Source organism: Perissodus microlepis, chromosome 5 (assembly GCF_051167445.1).
Source record: "Perissodus microlepis isolate ML-2025 ecotype Zambia chromosome 5, ASM5116744v1, whole genome shotgun sequence".
NCBI lineage: Eukaryota > Metazoa > Chordata > Actinopteri > Cichliformes > Cichlidae > Perissodus > Perissodus microlepis.
This window is the reverse complement of record NC_140465.1, coordinates 10,878,093-10,895,539: the sequence shown is the minus strand read 5'-3', so window position 1 is coordinate 10,895,539 and position 17,447 is coordinate 10,878,093. Positions and strand designations below refer to the sequence as shown.

The following is a 17,447-nucleotide window of genomic DNA, read 5'->3' as shown; positions in this document are numbered from 1 at the left end:
TTCTTTACGTTGAGTAACCCTAGACACATACTCGTCTAAAAATCTCACAAACAAATCACTGAGCGAGTTGAAAACCTGCACAGAAACACAAAAACATATACATCTGCAGCTTGAAAAGGTGTCCACTTTAACTACTTAGGTAAAAGTCTTATTTTCTTCTTCTTTTTTAATTGTGAGGTAAACAAGACAAGACCAGTAAGGACAGGTGAACAATTAAATTATGACTTCTGTTTTAACCACTTGAAACTGTCGGCCCCAGAACAAGCCACCAAAGGTGCAGAGAGTGCAGCGCACATACCCCTGGGGTCTTATTTTCTTCTAAACGCAAAGACAATACAGTAATTGCTAAACTGACCTCAGACCAGTCTCCAGTCTTCCACTGCGGACAGAGGAATTCATTGCAGGGTTGGACGGTCAGCTTGTCCCTTTGACTGCATTTGCTCTCATCGCCACCAGCCTCAGCTGCCTTTCGACACACTGCCCCTCGACGGCGGGTTCCTCCACCGCAGCTCTTGGAGCACTGCAGCACAAACATTTGAGCATCAACAAGTGTAAACACATACACAACCCGAGATAAACTTGGACAAACATCTGGTCAGTGCGGACAAACAAATCCCCAGACTTCCAACAGAGTTCGTACCTCCGACCAGGATGAGTACTCCCAACCACCCGGGTTACAGTCTCCGTGACAGCCTTCCTTGTCATCAGGTTTGCGCTGACCGCTACAGTAGCGGTCATCAACCTTCTGGGTCTTGCCGTCTGCACGGTTGATTTTGGCACAGTATATTTCCAGGGTACGATATCCTTGGCCGCACTGGGCTGTACACTCACTTTTTCGAGCAACGTGCCATCTGCGTAAAGAACAAGTGGGTAAATCTTTGCACTGCAAAGACCAAATAAAGTGTCAGTCAGATGGGTCAAATGGTTTAGAGTGATGATGCAAACCTAAGTTCACATTCAGTGTTGCATGGCTCAGTGATGACAGCAGGTCTCGCTGTGCCGTGGCACCTCTGGTCTGACACCACCACCCTGTCCGATTCTCTGCTACAGAGAATCTTCCGCTTGCGCTCTCCTGTGAGGGTACAAAAATTGAGGTTCTAAGTGACAGCCACTCTAAACATCTTGGCAACACACTATAACAAAAAATAAATCAAACATGAGTCAAAATGGCAAAGGAAATTGAAGAAAAGCTGTGTCATTTAAATAAAGAGATCTGTTTTATAACTAATAAGATATTTACAAAGATGTAAACAGAATCTCAAGTTTGAGTTACAATCTCGGGTTTCATAACTTTATCCTGAGATGAAAGTGACTTTTTACTTCCCGACCTGCACGTAGTTATCTGGGTTGATGCACCATCTGGCTCAAGTAAAATATGGCTCATCGTCGGGAGTGCAATAAATGCCAGCGTGAAAAGTGTGCACACCTCACTTTGGCTTTTGTGTAAAATTACAGCGCGATATGAACCTTAATGTGGCAATAGATCAGCACCTCATGTTACCAAGTTTTGCAGCTGAACGCTATGAGAGCTTAATGTGTTATATGCTAGATGTTTATCCTGCTGTGAACTGTGGAGTTATTGGTTTCCCTTCAGTTGCTGAAGCAGGGTGGTGTCAAAAAGTGGAGAAAGGCATTCTTAAACAGAAAAAAATTGACTTGTAACACACATAACAGGTTTTCGAGTTTGCTTGCAATCTTCCTCCGCACACCCACGTACTCTGACCTTTCCACAGTCATGCCAAGCAGATGTGCCACGGCATAGTGTAAAACTGATATTTAATCACTTGTACAAAGGCTAAATGCCTACAATGACCATGTTTAATGGTAACTACAGCATCCCCCATCTCCTGGGTCTCCTGCTCAGCATTTTCTAAATGTTCTTCTTCCTTCATTCCATTTCCATCCCATCTCATTTTTACTCTGACCACACAGTTTATCATTCACCTTTCCCATCATCTCACCCTGCAAACCACATGTGCCTCCCCCTCACCTTGGCACAGACGACTACACTCCTGCCAGGGCCCATAAGCATCCCAGAAGAACTGTTGAGGCTTATCCTCTATGGGAATGTTAAAGGAATACCTGACATCTGGGTTGTAAAGGTTCCCCACAGAAAGCACCTGGGAAAAAGCAGGCAATGTGATATACATTACACAACCTTACAATTGTAAATTTGAAATACCAAGTCTGTAGAAGGATTTATGATTCTGCATTCCTCTCTTCTAAGCTATTAAATCACCATCTTCTATCTTCACATCTCCTGCACAAGATACCAAATTGTCATGATAAGGACAGCTTACCTGGATAACGATCTCCTCTTCTATGCGGTCAGTACAGTTGATCCTCTCAATGACATGGTCGGAACCGCTGTACTCGATGATGGCATTTCCTACTTTGATTTCCCTTTTGAACATGCTAACCACAAACTCCCCGTTAAGCAGGAACTCTCCGCGGCTATTTGATATGGCTACAGGGAGGCAGAAACAGTTAGTTGGCTTCATCACACTGAAAAGAGTTTGTGTAAACTCAAGCTAGCTTTAATTTATTGGCCAATTTAAAAAAAAATATTCATAAAGGTGAATTACTTTGTGCAAATCACTGTTTATGGCAGGAACCTGCACAAACATGAACTTTTCTGTGCGCAGCAGAGCAGCTTAGAAAACACAGTGGCTTAAAATGTTCATTTACAGTAAGGCACACACAGTGGGTAACAGTAAAGCCTTATTGGGCTAAAATAATCCTCTGTTCCCGAAGAAGTCCCATCCAGGGGCACCCTGTTCTGTTCAACAGTCAGTCTTCTGCACTCGTTCACCCTAATGCGATTATGGAGCTAATTTCCTGCCTTTACTTTCCTCGCCATTTCACACATTACACTAATATGGTTGTGGAGAGTGGCATTCATTGCACACGCACACAGACAAAAAAAACAATCAATCCGCTTTGGGTTGTCCCAATATATAGAAAAACTGAAACACACAGTTAAGGATGACACTATGTTCAGAAGTTTGCATCAAGGACATGCACACAATAAAAACAACACACGAGCACAAAAACATGAGTAGGTCAGTGGTACCAACAGGCTGAAACAGAGCCTTAGAGCAGGTACTAAAGCTTTTAAACTAAGGGACCTTGCTAGATTGGTACCCGCAGGCATTTAATGGATTTGCATGCATAGTATTTGCAAAATCTACGGCAGTTATGCAGTGCCCGGCTTTACACTGAAGGCTGAACGCTGTTCTTCTCATAAACACTCAAGCACATCTCATAAACACGCATCTTTTTAACAGCGCATTCCTCCAGAAATGACTTCAAACAGCACGACTGGAAATGTAAAAATACAATCAAAGTATTAACAATTGTTGGCTGTCTTACCGAGGTAGTTGTCATCCTCCGGTTTCCCTGAGTAACTGTGTTGACGCACATCTATGTTTGTAGCACCACTTGGTATTCGCACCACTTCGTTATAGCCTGTAAATACATATGCAGCGCATTAGCGCACCCAGGTCTGTAAATGCACTAACAAGTGAACCCATCCATCGATGCTTTTCTGCTGAGGTGTGTAAGCAATATAATAACTGCCACAACAGCTATTACCATTTATATGTACTGAAATGGAGACTGATGGGGGTAATAAAAGAAGTTGTTACTCACCATAGCGTACAATGTTGAAGGTGCCTGCTACAGTTTTGCAGGAAGAGTTATCGCCTCCACATACGCCACATTTGTCCCTCCTGGCTTTAGAGTTGAGTACATGATCACAGCCCGCCTGCTGCTCAGTACGGGAAGTAGGAAATACACAATAAGAAAATTAAGGATTTTTAATTAAAGGACTTTATTAGAAAATCACTAAATCATAGCAAATATGTAATTGATTCTTTTGAGACACATTTTAGCTTAACTTTAGTGCATCTATGAATATAAAATGCCATCGTCTGAGCTGGAATATATTGAAAACTGTGTGTGGTTTGGAGATCACACGTTATGTTAGTAATGTAGGTGCTTACTATTTTATCCACTAAACACGGTTACTGTTCAAGAGTGGTCCCTGCTCTGCTATTATTACAAATAACCATGAACCGCTGCTGCTAAATGAACAGAATTAGAAAGCTCACCCTGCACAGGCCCTGGACACAGATGTCGTTGGTATCGGGTCCACATGGCGTGCCGTCAATGACCCTGTCCCTGAGCTGATAGTAGGCTGTGCTGCCTGCAACCCTGCAGAACAGCTTACATCTGTCCTTCATCAGAACTGACATAGGAGATAGAATACAGATAATTATTTCATGGTGACTCAAATAAATGCAAAGCTTACATTATGGCTGTTATTCATGAAGTAAGTATTAAGATGCCACTGTGATGTGAAAAAAACTATTCTCACTTCCGCTGTACTTGGGCACCCAGCGAACATTTGGAGGTAGACCGTTGATGTTAAAGTGCCTGCCGTCAAAAGCAGCACACTGTTCCTCCCTGAAGTCCTTCTTCTGCTTGGAGCAGGGCTCAGAGTTGCAGGAACGAAACTTCATCCGGCGACCAACACAGTACGTTCCTCCATTTCTGGGCCTGAGAGTGAAAACGTGGGATAAAAGCAGTAAAACCGAATCATTCCCTTGTGTTAAGCATCTTTTCTCAGAGGGCACTTATCAGTTTATCAATTCCCCTCTCTTTGCTCAGCCTGTTGTCTACCACCAAAGAGTTAGTTTTTAATTTCCAACTTATCCACACGCTCTACTCTTTTCTATTCGTCCATTATTCAGGAAGGCTGACTGATCTCCATATTTACCAGGAAACAATCCTGTAAGATATGCCATCAGAGAGCCTGTTTTGATGAGCATTAGCTATGGAAAGAATTCCTTTAAGGAGGTTTGATCTATGGAACACTGACTTTGGAGACAAGGTCCAATAGGCATGCGTGACTACAAAGGAACGGGCTGCTCACACGGGTCGGTTGCATTCGCGCATGGCAATCTTTATGCCTCCGCCGCATGTCCGCGAACAGGTGCCAAAAGGACTCCAGACTCCCCACGCTCCCTCAACAGGTGAGGCATCGTGCTCTTTGGCTATACACAGCCCGTGTTTGCAGTGCTGCAAGAGAGGAACAAAGGGGAAAAGTAAAGGAGAGATGAGTGAAGAGAAGATAACAAAAAGAAATGCCAACACATCCATCTGCTCTTCTGTGCTTTAAAGCTAATCTGGGAGAAATTTGGAACTGGGAAAAAAAAAATTCACAACTGTGTCTGGCTGGAGAGAGGACAAGAAAATGTCACCCTTACAGTAAATAAATATATCTCAGCTCCAAACAGAAGGATAATTTTATACTGTTAAAAAAACAGACTTCATTTTAGTCATTAGTGTGGTGTACGCTGGCATGACAAGAGATGAGACAAACACCAAAAGGTTTCAGCTTGTCTGTGTGTGTGAGTGTGTGTGTATGTTTAGACAGAAAATTGGCATGCTACTATTCTTGTGGGGACCAACAGTGACTTATGGGGACAACATGCCCGTCCCCATGAGTTTTAATGCATTTTTGAGGCTCAAAATGTGGTTTTAGTGTCAGGGTTACAATAAAGTTATGGTGAGGTTTACGCTAAGGCTTAGGGTTGGACATTCAATTTTGATGGTAGGGTTAGGGTAAGTTGCTAGGGAAACCATTATGTCAATTAGATGTACTCACTAAGATATGAAAACGAGTGTGTGCCTGTGTGTGTGTGCATCCGCAGGTCTTGGGACCTGGAGGTGTAGTTCGGCTGGTCCATGGTGCTTTCATGTCTCAGTCTTAGTGACAGGAAGCAGGAAGTCAGTGCAAAAGTTCTAATTATAAGCTCAGGCAGAGTAAGCATCATTCACAGCTTTCCACCACTCATTTACTAGTAACAAGAGTTTACATGTGTCAGTGGAAACTTGACTTCTGGCAAGTCTTGTTTTGTCATTTTGCACAACAAATTATCGTGCATGTGTTGAGATAACCTGCCGGTGTTTCCCTCAAATATTACAAATGACATAAGAAAACATTTAATAAATCCAACTAAAAAGGAATCTTTAAAACCAACAATAGCGAGATTTTTCTTTTTCATGTGTTTTGGCAGATTTTGGCTTTTCTATGAGTCAAAAAAGCCACAACATGAGAACATTTTAAAGTAAAATGTTTCTTACGAGTAACTTGACACAGTTGGGTAAAACCACTTGACATAATTTGTAAAGTACATCTAAAAAACATAATATAAACATTAAAAAAAAAAACACATTTCGTTGATTGTATAACGTCCCCTCTTCCTGGCCACCAACACTAGGCAATGCTAAGGTCCATGGACTTTTTTTCTTGTGGTAGGCTTAAATCGCCTCCTTCAGCCGAACTGAAGTGATTAAAATATGGCATTCCACCCCTTACTTAAATATCCCCAAGCTTCTGGCTTAATTAAAATCAGTTCAAGGGTCTTCTCCTTTACCATTTACACACTAATGCATTACACTATCAGCATTACCCTTACCTTTCCAGGTGAACAGTCGGTGCCATCTGCCCACGGCATGTGCTGAGTCCTGCAGCCCCGCTGGGCGCCCTCTGGACTTGTGCACCATAGTCTTCGACACTGGGTCTGAGAAAACACACACACACACACACACACACACACACACACACACACACACACACACACACACACACACACATTAAGAGTCAATGCTGGGATTCCAGGAAAATAAATAAACTAAAAGAACAAGCTATGGCTCATAAATGTCATGTTTATTTCCCTGACTGTAAACAACTCCATTAATATACAGCATGGACTCAAGCCAGCAGACTTCCAATTTAGCACATACTATCAAACAATATGCCTCCCTACACTGAATTTGCTGCATCAACAATTTCATTTGCCAGGTATTTCTAAGCCTGCGTGACCTTTTAGACTGAGTGAAAACCACAAGCCAAGAAACTATAGTGTCACATATTTAAAGACATTTCTGTATTATTAAACTGAAATGTCACTTTTTTAACTTAAATTCAAATTAAATCTGGCTTCACTTTGCTTGTGTTTCAGAAGAGAACATGTTAAACGTGGCAAGTGACTTTAAAGGCTTCAGAGTCATCCGAGAACCTCTGCTGCACTTAATCTCAACTCCCTCAGCTCCCCTCTGAGACCCCCACGTGCAACATGACAGTTCAGATTTGCACACCGAGTCTGCTTACCATATAAGGGCACACCTGTGTTCCCGGCCCAAATATCAATTCACACTGTTTATTGACATTGTATATCCGCCCGGGCAGCTGCTGCGAGAGAGCGTACGGTCTAGAAACGGGCTCATCGAGCAAGCACTCACCATATCCTGTGCTATTAAGAAATAAAAATAAAATGACTTAAAGAAAAGGGATAAAAACAAGAGAAACAAACAGACAGAAAGCACACTCAGTACAGCTGGAGTGGTTATTTTTCTGCACAAATACATCTTGAAAAACGTCTTGTGTTGAACTAGCTATATGTGGTAAGTGGTGGGGAACTCAGGAAGTCAAGGATGGAGGGATACTATGCATTGCTTTGGAGGTAGGGCATTAAATATTACTCCAAGAGTTATGGGTCTTTCTCAGTGTGTACGAGAGATAAGACCAGAGGGTGCAACAGCCCTGAGAAATGATGACAGTTTGACTGTGGCTACCAATGCACTGTGTGTGTTGGCGTGTGTGTGTTTGTGTAAACCTGCACAGTTATTAAAGAATATTTAGCCAGGTTTTAGGGTGTCATTTTTGCTATGTTTCCTAGTTCTATTCCCCATGCATGTTTGGAACAATGATGAAGACAACAGTATGACATACTCAAGGAACTCTGTGATGTACTTCCTGCTACACTTGGACCACATCCAAGGGTTTGTGTTGTAATTAAGTGTGGGAGCCATCACATGTTGTTGAATCTTAACTCCATCCTCCTTACACTTGTTACTGTCATCGTGAGGCATGTTGAATCTGGAAGAATAGAGGAAAAAACATGTTCAGGCATAAAAAAAAAAGCTATTTATATTAACAAGCAACAAATAGAGCGTTTTCAAATGTCCCCACTAGCTGTACTTCCATGGCCCTGTATGGCTCTGTTTTGCCAGTGTGGTTATTGCTTCTTGGCAGGACGTCAACTTCTTGATATGTTTTATTGTGCTTCACAAAGTGGCAGTGACAAATAGCAATTTGTGTTGTGTTTGACTGTGCTTCATTTCTTCAGCGACATCTAAACAGCAATTCTATTTTTCTACTGTCACTATCTTATTGGCTTTGGGAAACTCATTCAAGGTTGCTATACAAAATAATGCATAGCATTTGTATTGCCTGCCTGTGGCAAGACTGGATAGAAAGATATTAAATTATATGAAAACTGAGAGGAGAATAAGTGAAGCATTTTAAGCTCCTGCAGGGTAAACAAATGTGCTCCCGGTCGATGGTGGACAGGTACGGCATCACACTCCTTGTTGCTAAGCTGTCCACCTACAACACCGAGCTTTGTCGCAAATCAGTCATCAAGCATGCTGTCCCAGCCTGATGCAGATAAACATGCAACCCAATAATCCCACCTTTTTGTATAGTGGTAGAAAAGGAGCATTTGTTTGAGATGAGGACTATTAAAGTCTGTAACAGTCTCCAGAGTAGAACGCTTACTCAGGACTTTGGACAGTGGAGAGTTTGCTGAAGGGCAAAGGAAACCAAGAAGTGGTTTAAATTCAATTCTGAGAATCCAGGTTACAGATTTTTTTGCTCTCAAAATGAAAAGCAGGGATACATTTTTTTATCCAGATGTGCAGAATTTATGGTATCAGCTGTTATAAATTCCTAGAAAGTGTTCTGAAGCTCTAGTAATGTGTAACTAAGAACAAAACCAAGTATTTATGACTGATGAAAAAACAAATCAGTGGAAAAAAGTTAGCTGCTCTTACACATGTCCAAGTTCGTGGGCAATGGTGAATGCAGTACTGAGTCCATTGTCCTCACTGATGCTGCAGCTCCTGTAGGGATCACACACGGTCCCCAACTCTGCAAGTCCTGAATAAGAAGAAGCTCAGTTCATTTTCTTTTCTATATATTTAATGTACATTTCTACTATAATTTGTATCACTCTGTTAAAAAAAAAAGAAAAAGAACAAATATGCATTTACCTAAGGTGTCACACTTATCCCTCGCTCTACAGATGTCCTGCCTGTGGTGAAAACAAAGATAATTGATCTCGGTCATTGTTAGTCTACATTTTAGAATTTTGTCAGGATCCATCTACATTTTTGGTTCACGGAATATTTGCATTTTGAAAAATGAAAGCTTCCACAATTCCTCTTGGACCTGGTGATTAGGATGGCAGTGTCGTGATGGGAGTGGTGGTTATCATCCAGGACGTTCTGACTCTGCTGCCAGATGCAGAAGTTCTTTAAAGTGGTCTGTGCATTAAATGAAATAACTGGACCATCCTGAGAAGGACACAGAAAAAATAATAAATTATAGGAACGTGCACCATGTTGTGGCGTGGAAGCAAATTAAGTATTCTTACCAGCTCATTGTTTATTATAACTAACTTTACAATCACAATGTTAATCAGGTTTCCAATGCTGGGGTCCTTGTATATGGAAGACACCTGAAAAAAACAACAAAGAAATAAAACGTGACCTCAAACCTAAAGAGAAAATCAATGTTTAAATTAAGTTGAGCCAGATTGGATGTGACACTGTATATTTAGTGATAGTGGTTTTATGGGCTGCTTACTTGCAGTTTCAAGCAAGTACCAGAGATTTTGTTTGATTGAAGGATCAGCATGATAACAGCTTGAGCCCCTGTGGACAAGTCAGCCTTTCCCCAGACTAGAATATGGGTCATCGCTGCCTCCCCAGAAGGACTTTCAGTTCAGCCCCAGATGCAGGCAGAAACTGGTGTTTGAAGTGGTCGAGAGTATGCAGCCTATGTAACATACCTGAGCCCATTTTTTAACATTCATCAAAGCTGTCAGGCAGGCTATCCCTCAAGCTGCCCTCTCTTCCCCTGAGCCGTTTGAAAATGTTGTTTACCCCTGCCCTAAAGTGCCCTTTTACCTCCCTCAACTCTCCTCCAAAGGCTGACTGACTTGCAGCACAAACAGCAAAGAGGAACACGTGTGTACATTTAGTGCATCAGTGTGCACGAAGATGTCCTACTCTGTCCATATCTGCGCAAAAGATTTCTACCAACCAAACATAGAGATCAGAACTTACTATAGACATTAACGTGAGTATGTAGTGCTGTAGGTTGCTGCCGTGATGCTCCACCATTTTGCTGTCGGCCACCAGCATAACTTCAACAAAGCGCGGGTAGGAGAGGAAGCGCTTTGATCTCCTGTGAGGTCCTGAGTCACCGCTGCTATCATTTGACGGTCTAGCGCTAGCACTCAGTGACTCCAGGTCATTGAATACACCAGTACTGACCACAGGGACTGCTTTAACCACAGTGCTGACCCCAGCCGCTGGCCTTCTTTTCACCTTGTGTCTCTTATGTCTGTGTTTGTGTCCTAGAATGAGAAGCCAAAAGAAGTGGAGCAAATGTAAATATACAAGAGTGCAGGCCTGAGAAGACTGGAAGAATATTCGCTCAAACAAGGCAAGGAATAATTCATTCTTTGTCAAGAAGATGTGTTTGCTATTAAGCTGAAGTCATGTTTAACTTTTAAATGATGGAGCTATATGAGATCTGGAAGTGGATATTGTCAAAATAAGCTCCCCCCTCCACTGAAAAGAGTTTGCTGACAAATGAACATTGCCTGAAGTGCCTTTTTTTTCTCTCAGAAAAGGGAGGAAAAGAGGGCAAAGAGTTCAGGCAAGGTAAACCTGGAACCCAGCCATAAGAAGAGTACACAAATTGCTGTGCACACATCAAATGAGAACAATCCAACAACTGGGAAGCATTTTTCTTTAACTCTGGAAAGGTTTCATGTCCTTAGATAACATCTGCTGAACTGCTGAGTCTTTTTGTTTTCATCCTTACTAGACCATTACCAATGGGTCACCATTTATGAGGGATGATTAATGAATAGTGGTAAAGATCAATTTGCCGTTCCTAAACACCCGCAAGAAAGAAATGTAATCCATGTATATTTTTTTCACATTCAACTGAGAAGTATTTTGTAAAATATCATGTTAAAAGTCTTTTCTTGTATGATATGTTTACAGCATCCTTAGCTCCATCTTTGTTTGTATAGTTAAAAAATGTAGTCTGTTGGAGTGGCTAGTAACAGCTTCTTTTTGGTATGTCGCATTGGATAAACTGAAGGTTACCACTGGATAACTTTCATACACCACTCTAACAAAAAACACATTTGTATGAGCGGTCATGGTCAGCTCACTGCAGTCAATCAGGGATCAATCTGTGTGCAAGCTGAAGGCTGGTCAAATGCAACAGCCAAAGACGTTTGAAGCCTTTTGGCATTTTATGCAGCTTGAATGATTAAACATTAAATTCAAATTTTGTCCCTGCCCATTTTCTAATTCCTTATTGTTTGATTTTGATCAAATCAAAAGTACATTGTTTGTGTGTGTGTGTGTTGTGTCTCCATTCTCAGTTCAAAATAAAAAGAATTGTCTACAGATTCAATAGCACTTTGTGCAAAGCTGAATGAATCGTGTCCAGAATAGCGTTTAGTCTCATTTATGTTACTTGAGGCTAAAATGAAAACACAAACAATCACTCAAATGGAGTGAGAGCAAGCATCTTCAGAAGGATCTCCAGCACACAAAGACAAACAATTTCCATATTTATTTCTTTTAGTTTTGATTATTTTACAGTTTCAAGTTGACATCACTTATGTAAAAATTTACACTACATCTTCATGGAAGTAGGTCTACCAACTTTCTTATCAAAGGAGCAGAGGAAGTACAAGAGTCAACAGGAAGTTCAGCCAGTAAACTTAGATGAGGCGATATAAGTGTGAGCTTCCAAATGATTCTTCTTGTGCGAGAGCTGGAAAACCTCCTCATTACTGTACTGCAGCTGTTGGCACTGCACTGTGCAGGCTATAGCATGACATGCAAGCCAGGATAGTTTCATACTATACTTTAATCTTGTCATTACATCTCTGACTGTAGCCTATTTATGGCAGAATGTATTTTTTATTTAGATATAGAACTTTAATTACTTTAATATTTAATCAGTTGCATTATTAGTTTGATGGTGGTTTTTACGCTGCCATTTGCTTCGGGTTCACTTTAACTCTTTATGGTCATTGCACAGTCATACTTTCTACAGTACTACAACAAAATTTAAGTACTGTTCCACATTGGTGCCAAAAGAAATTCAAGCTGTAATTGCAATAAATAATATATGTACAAAATATATACAGTCATTTATGAGTCCAGACATTCCTTCGGTTCCCAAAATCAACCCAACACTGAGGCACCACTGAAAGTTAAAAACAGTACAGCTCCAATAAAAAAAAATTCACTAACAAAAAGTGGATTTACAAGGTTTAGTGACGTTAGAAGTTAGCAGGAAGTTATGTTGCTAGTTCCAATCTAAAAATGATAAACCAGATTCTTATTAAGGTAGTTTTTTAAAAAAAAAAAAAAACAAACCCTAAATGTTCAAACTCTGCTGTCTATGGAGGACTAAAGAGCAGTGACATATAAACTATGCAGTGGTTAGCTACACAGCTATGGTTATGCTAATATAAACACATTAGCATGAAGGATGAGGGATGAGGGATACATTTTTCCTCAGTAAAGGTTTATGTTGAGGGTGCTCGATGGTCAGAGACACATACCATCACATGGCAGGAAAAAGACATGGAAACAGACCAAACTTCAGCTAACAGAGATTCTGAGAAGTTCCCATTCAAAAGACAAGGTTAGCTACTAATATATACCTGTGTGGTTTGGATTAGGTGTGATCTTCAGTATCAACACTGAAATCTTAGTCTACTTTGTCTCCTCTCCTCTGCTCGCTGCCTCACAAAGTGTATGTGTTTGTGTGTGTGTGCACAAACCCCCTGTCAAACTGAGTATTCCCAGCTAGCATTTATTTGTCATACAACTTCAACCGCCTGACAAGCACAGGAGGAAAAGCTTGGACCCATTTTTGCTGTCAGAAATGAACTATTCTTCTTCAGGGCGCCACAACAATATAGTTTTATGTATGGAATTCAACTCCATACAATAAGAAAAAAAAAAATAAGCAAATGAAAGGAAAAAGAGGCCCCTCCCACCAATTGAAAAGTTGTGTTTGCATTAACCAGATAAGCAGCATATCATCCTAGAGGGCCATGGTACAATTACTGTAATAGCTCACTGACTATTATATAATTGGTTCCTGTTACAGCTGATAGTGGAGACTTTAAATTTGAGTGATTATATCTGCGCAAACCAATTTAAAGGTCCCATGTACATAGTGGCACACAAATGTCAAAATTGTCTAATCACTCTGTCCCCTGTCCCACTAAAGCACTAAGATGTGCATTAACCAATTACATCTAACCAATATATACTGTTTCTAGACACTGGGAGGTCCATGCCCAGCAGCAGAAGTATGCCGTTTTGATAGAAAGAGGACACTGGGTGAGGGTTTACTAGAGCAGATATTTAGGTCAGCTGACTGGTCAAACACAGCACCTCAGTAGCAAGGTCTGGATCTGACGTTTTAGGTACAGAGCTGTGTCTGTTATATATCCTAATGGCATACATGCTTACTCATCATATAATGTACCATACCTGAAGTGTCACAAGCTGAGGTCTCCTCAGCGGTCTGTTTCTTGGGTGCACTTTTCCTGTATACAATATGAGGTTTTGTGTGTTCCTCTTCATAGTGTTCTCCTTGATAGCTGTGAAGGGGCTCCACAAAATACTCCCCTTCTGGAGACCTGAAAGTGCCGAGCTGGGTAACAGAGAAGACACATAGCAGTTAGGCTACAGCTATCTATATTCTCTAAGTGCTTATAAAACCAAGGAGAATAATCTATATCTCGAGGATCTTTTAGTATTGAGCTCAGTGCAGATCACATACCAGTTTGTACTTAACGTAGGAATGTAAAAAATAAGCAAAACACAGACATAGCAGCTTTCAGTGGTAAAAACAAAGTACATTTGCATTCATGTTATAACAGAGGAAAGGTCTAAATGTGAGACCGTTGATGTCTATCAGGAAAACACTAAGACTGTATGTTCTTGGCAAGTATGCTGCAAACCTTGTATGTGTTTGGCACGTTTAGCATGAGTTGGTTAACTTAGAGGTCTAGGATGTTCCAGATAAGATTCGTGGACAGTAAAGCACACATATGGAGAACCATCATGAAAGCTTGGGGGGGAAAGGTTGGTATAATGTTTGCTTGCCATATGTTTCTACTCCCAGATAATCAATGGTAAAGTATATATATGGTATATCATAAGGAAAAAACGATTTGGCTATGTGTATTAGTATTTGATGCTGTTTGTTCTGCTTACATTTTGTTTAGCAAGACATTTTTTCTATTACTCTGCAAAGGCCTGCACTTGAACTTTTGTCTGGCAAGACAAAAGAGGATCTCACTACAATAAGTTATTTTAGAATGTACTGCAATGAAAGGCAGCATTGCCTGTTTTAGGATGGAGGTTTTGGATAAATAATAATATATGCTTCATGAATGTCAGCTCAGCCCCACAAAAGTTCCCTGCAGAGCAGAGGATTCAAAGCATTTTATGTTTGATTTGTCATTTGGGAACAAAGCTGGCCTATTACTCTTGTCTGTCACCTCACTGTGGTTTCTATGTATAAACTCCTCTGAGTGCACTTTTCCTCCACTACAAAGCATCACTCATCAGGACTCCCTCTTTAGGAAGCCTGGGAGCTGGAACAACTTCGTCGTGACGTCAGTACCACCCGTACTCCGGCTGAACTCGCGTGCATAAAGACGTCACCGACTACCGGTGGACCAGAAAGAGACACGAATGTGGAGTAAACCTGAGTGCAGTCAGCCGACTTGGGCTCTTTGCAGCAAGTCACAACCGAGATTCTCGGTAAATGATCAGTTACTTACTTTCTGGATGCGCCCCACTACACGATCCTACCACGAATACAATTTTTAACAATTTTCAAAGTTTTATTTTTTTTCTTAAATCAGCTACAGTTTCACTCAAAAGTCTCCAAAACACGTACACAACTTTTTATGCCCTCATGCTGCAGAAGTAAAGTGAATGTAAAATGATCACGCGCACGACGAGTACAACCGCGCGTAAAAACTCACCAGTCCAGAGCACAGACTGATGACTGCGGCGTGCTCTGCATGTGCATTTACTTGTCCTTTGTAAAAGCAGTGCCTTAACTCCGTGTCCTCCTCCTCCTCCTCTCTCTCATCTGCTGCAAAATCCGTTACGTTCTCTCCTCGGGCTACTCCAAGTATTGTCACAGTGTAGAGAGGTGCGATAAATACCGAATCCAACGTCAGGTTGAGGTGATAGTCCTGTCCGAAAGCAGATATCCTGTAGTGGATATTCGGCGAGGCCCAGTGATCCGTGCTATTGCCTGTGCCCTCATCCAAACTTCGCCTTTTCCTTTTGAAGTGCACACTGGTTGGAAACTTGTCACCGGCTTCATTCACTCGCACCGGTGTTACAATCTCATAAGCGCCGATCTCCTCTTTTACTGTGGAATAAAGGTAGAAGAATGTAAATGTGGTTTTAAAAAAACAGTCTGCTTACATTATAAATCAGTGGGTAAAAAGGTTTAAGGATTATTATTCTACCAAAGTTGTTTCTGTCTTGAAAATCTGTTGTTTTAGTCAGAAAACGATAGTCAGTGAACTTCAGGCATCTAAACGCTGCAAGTCATTCGCTTGACTGAATTCAAAACTCATTCATTCTCTGCCGTCAGTATTAGAAAACAGCTGCATGAGAAATTTTAAGAAATGCGGGGGTTGTCACAGCAAAATACTTTACCCGTGCTTGAATTCAAAAGCAATGTCCCCGTAGATGCGACTACATTCAAGAAATCAGGGAATAGTAGGAACCCCAAGCCCCAGAAGAGCACATGCATGATTGTCCACGTTCAGAGGAGAGAGCCAGCCTGTATTCCCTTAGTAGTACTGTATTCCTGCGGTAACTCCGGGCTTTCCGCCTCCGGTCCGCCTGCCACATCCAATTTTATTATCCTAGGCTCTTGAGTTGATGATCTCTGGCCGATGAAGTACACTGCTGGGACGTGAGCGCGTCGCGGATTCCCTGACGAACATGCATACTGCAGAGAGGAGTGGGCTGCTCCAACACTCAACTGCGATGGGCTCCGCTTGCCCGTGAACCAACTCTCTCCCTAGCTTAGAGGGGCGGGATCAGTCTAATATAATATTATCAGTTGTGTTGTTTCAATCTATACCACCTATACTCAGAGAGAGCTGCCCAACTAATCTGACATAACGTGTAGACAACGTGTGCGCAATCCAGCTGCAAATTTGCATCGTGACACAAAGTGACATACCGACTTTTATTGTTGAGTTGATCACGTTTCAGAGGGGTGGACAGATGCGCAGCAGATCGGTGACTATGACAGTGAGGTGGGGCCCATATAGGAAATGCCTGCCCTGGGGGCAAATGAGATAATCTTAGCTGTATACTTAGAAGTTCACGGGATCACAGAGTGACAAAATTCAAACTGGCAACCGTATACAGCCGTATACAGGCATTGCTTTAGGTCTTAAGTAGGTGCTGGAAAAGGTATTGTCTGAGGACAGTGGTAATGGTTTCATTAGGGTAGTCTTGAAAAATCTGGGTCAGTCATCTCTCAGGGAGATATTCCAGAAAGATACTTTAACAAAATTATTTTTGTAGTGCATAATCTGGATTCTGACACGTACTCAGGTAGATTACTCCATTTAGACTCATTTGATTGAAGGCATCTGTGCATGCTTCCCAGCCCACATAACCTTATGTGGTGATAAATGCTTGCAGCTGGCATATGACTTCACAGCTCATTTGTTGTGTGCAATCAACACACATGGCCTAGAATGAGGCTACATGAAACACTGGGTGTGCAGGTGCATAGCTGAAATTAAGCACCTCATATAGAATGCCTGTGTTGTTCAAAAACACAAAATAAAACAAATAAAAGTGGAGAAAATAGCTCAGTTGCTTCTGTAATTATGTTGATTTCATATGCGTGTGAAATCTATTTTTCTTTTTCTTTCTTTCTTTTTTAATAGAGAACATCTTTAAATAAATTCACACCAGCCTTTTTAATCATTCCTCTTCACAAAACCAACATTCTTGGCGAAATGGCAATTGGCCACCCATTTGCACCAGTAAGGGCTAATTTTCTTGTATGATGGATGATCCACCATGAACAAGTATGATCATAGGGGTCAGTAAAATGTTAGCATTTGAGATCACTGGTTGTAATGACCCACACTTGAGGTTCCTAAGAATACCTTTACGTCATGACTTAAAAGAATTCCCAAGCCTCCTAGCCCTTCCACTGGAGCCGGAGCACTTTTCTTCTTTTTTTTCTTTTTTGG

General features: G+C 41.3%; 1 protein-coding gene across 1 annotated transcript in view; it reads right to left on the bottom strand.

Annotated features, from left to right (window-relative positions):
* The window catches only part of adamts9 (ADAM metallopeptidase with thrombospondin type 1 motif, 9), a 41,470-nt gene extending 25,096 nt beyond the window's left edge, over positions 1-16,374 (bottom strand). Inside the window, exons 1-21 of the mRNA XM_084927780.1 lie at positions 15,880-16,374; positions 15,189-15,586; positions 13,681-13,843; positions 10,201-10,493; positions 9,507-9,590; positions 9,302-9,426; positions 9,124-9,164; positions 8,905-9,010; positions 7,802-7,948; positions 7,181-7,322; positions 6,486-6,590; positions 4,937-5,082; positions 4,379-4,560; positions 4,113-4,249; positions 3,652-3,769; positions 3,373-3,468; positions 2,301-2,467; positions 1,991-2,120; positions 946-1,072; positions 641-851; positions 356-520 (exon numbers count right to left, since the gene is read on the bottom strand). Coding sequence (XP_084783906.1) covers positions 356-520; positions 641-851; positions 946-1,072; positions 1,991-2,120; positions 2,301-2,467; positions 3,373-3,468; positions 3,652-3,769; positions 4,113-4,249; positions 4,379-4,560; positions 4,937-5,082; positions 6,486-6,590; positions 7,181-7,322; positions 7,802-7,948; positions 8,905-9,010; positions 9,124-9,164; positions 9,302-9,426; positions 9,507-9,590; positions 10,201-10,493; positions 13,681-13,843; positions 15,189-15,586; positions 15,880-15,976 — 3,180 coding nt within the window. The 5' untranslated portion in view covers positions 15,977-16,374. The remainder of the gene's footprint in view (positions 1-355; positions 521-640; positions 852-945; positions 1,073-1,990; positions 2,121-2,300; positions 2,468-3,372; positions 3,469-3,651; positions 3,770-4,112; positions 4,250-4,378; positions 4,561-4,936; positions 5,083-6,485; positions 6,591-7,180; positions 7,323-7,801; positions 7,949-8,904; positions 9,011-9,123; positions 9,165-9,301; positions 9,427-9,506; positions 9,591-10,200; positions 10,494-13,680; positions 13,844-15,188; positions 15,587-15,879) is intronic.
* Positions 16,375-17,447: the final 1,073 nt, after the last annotated feature.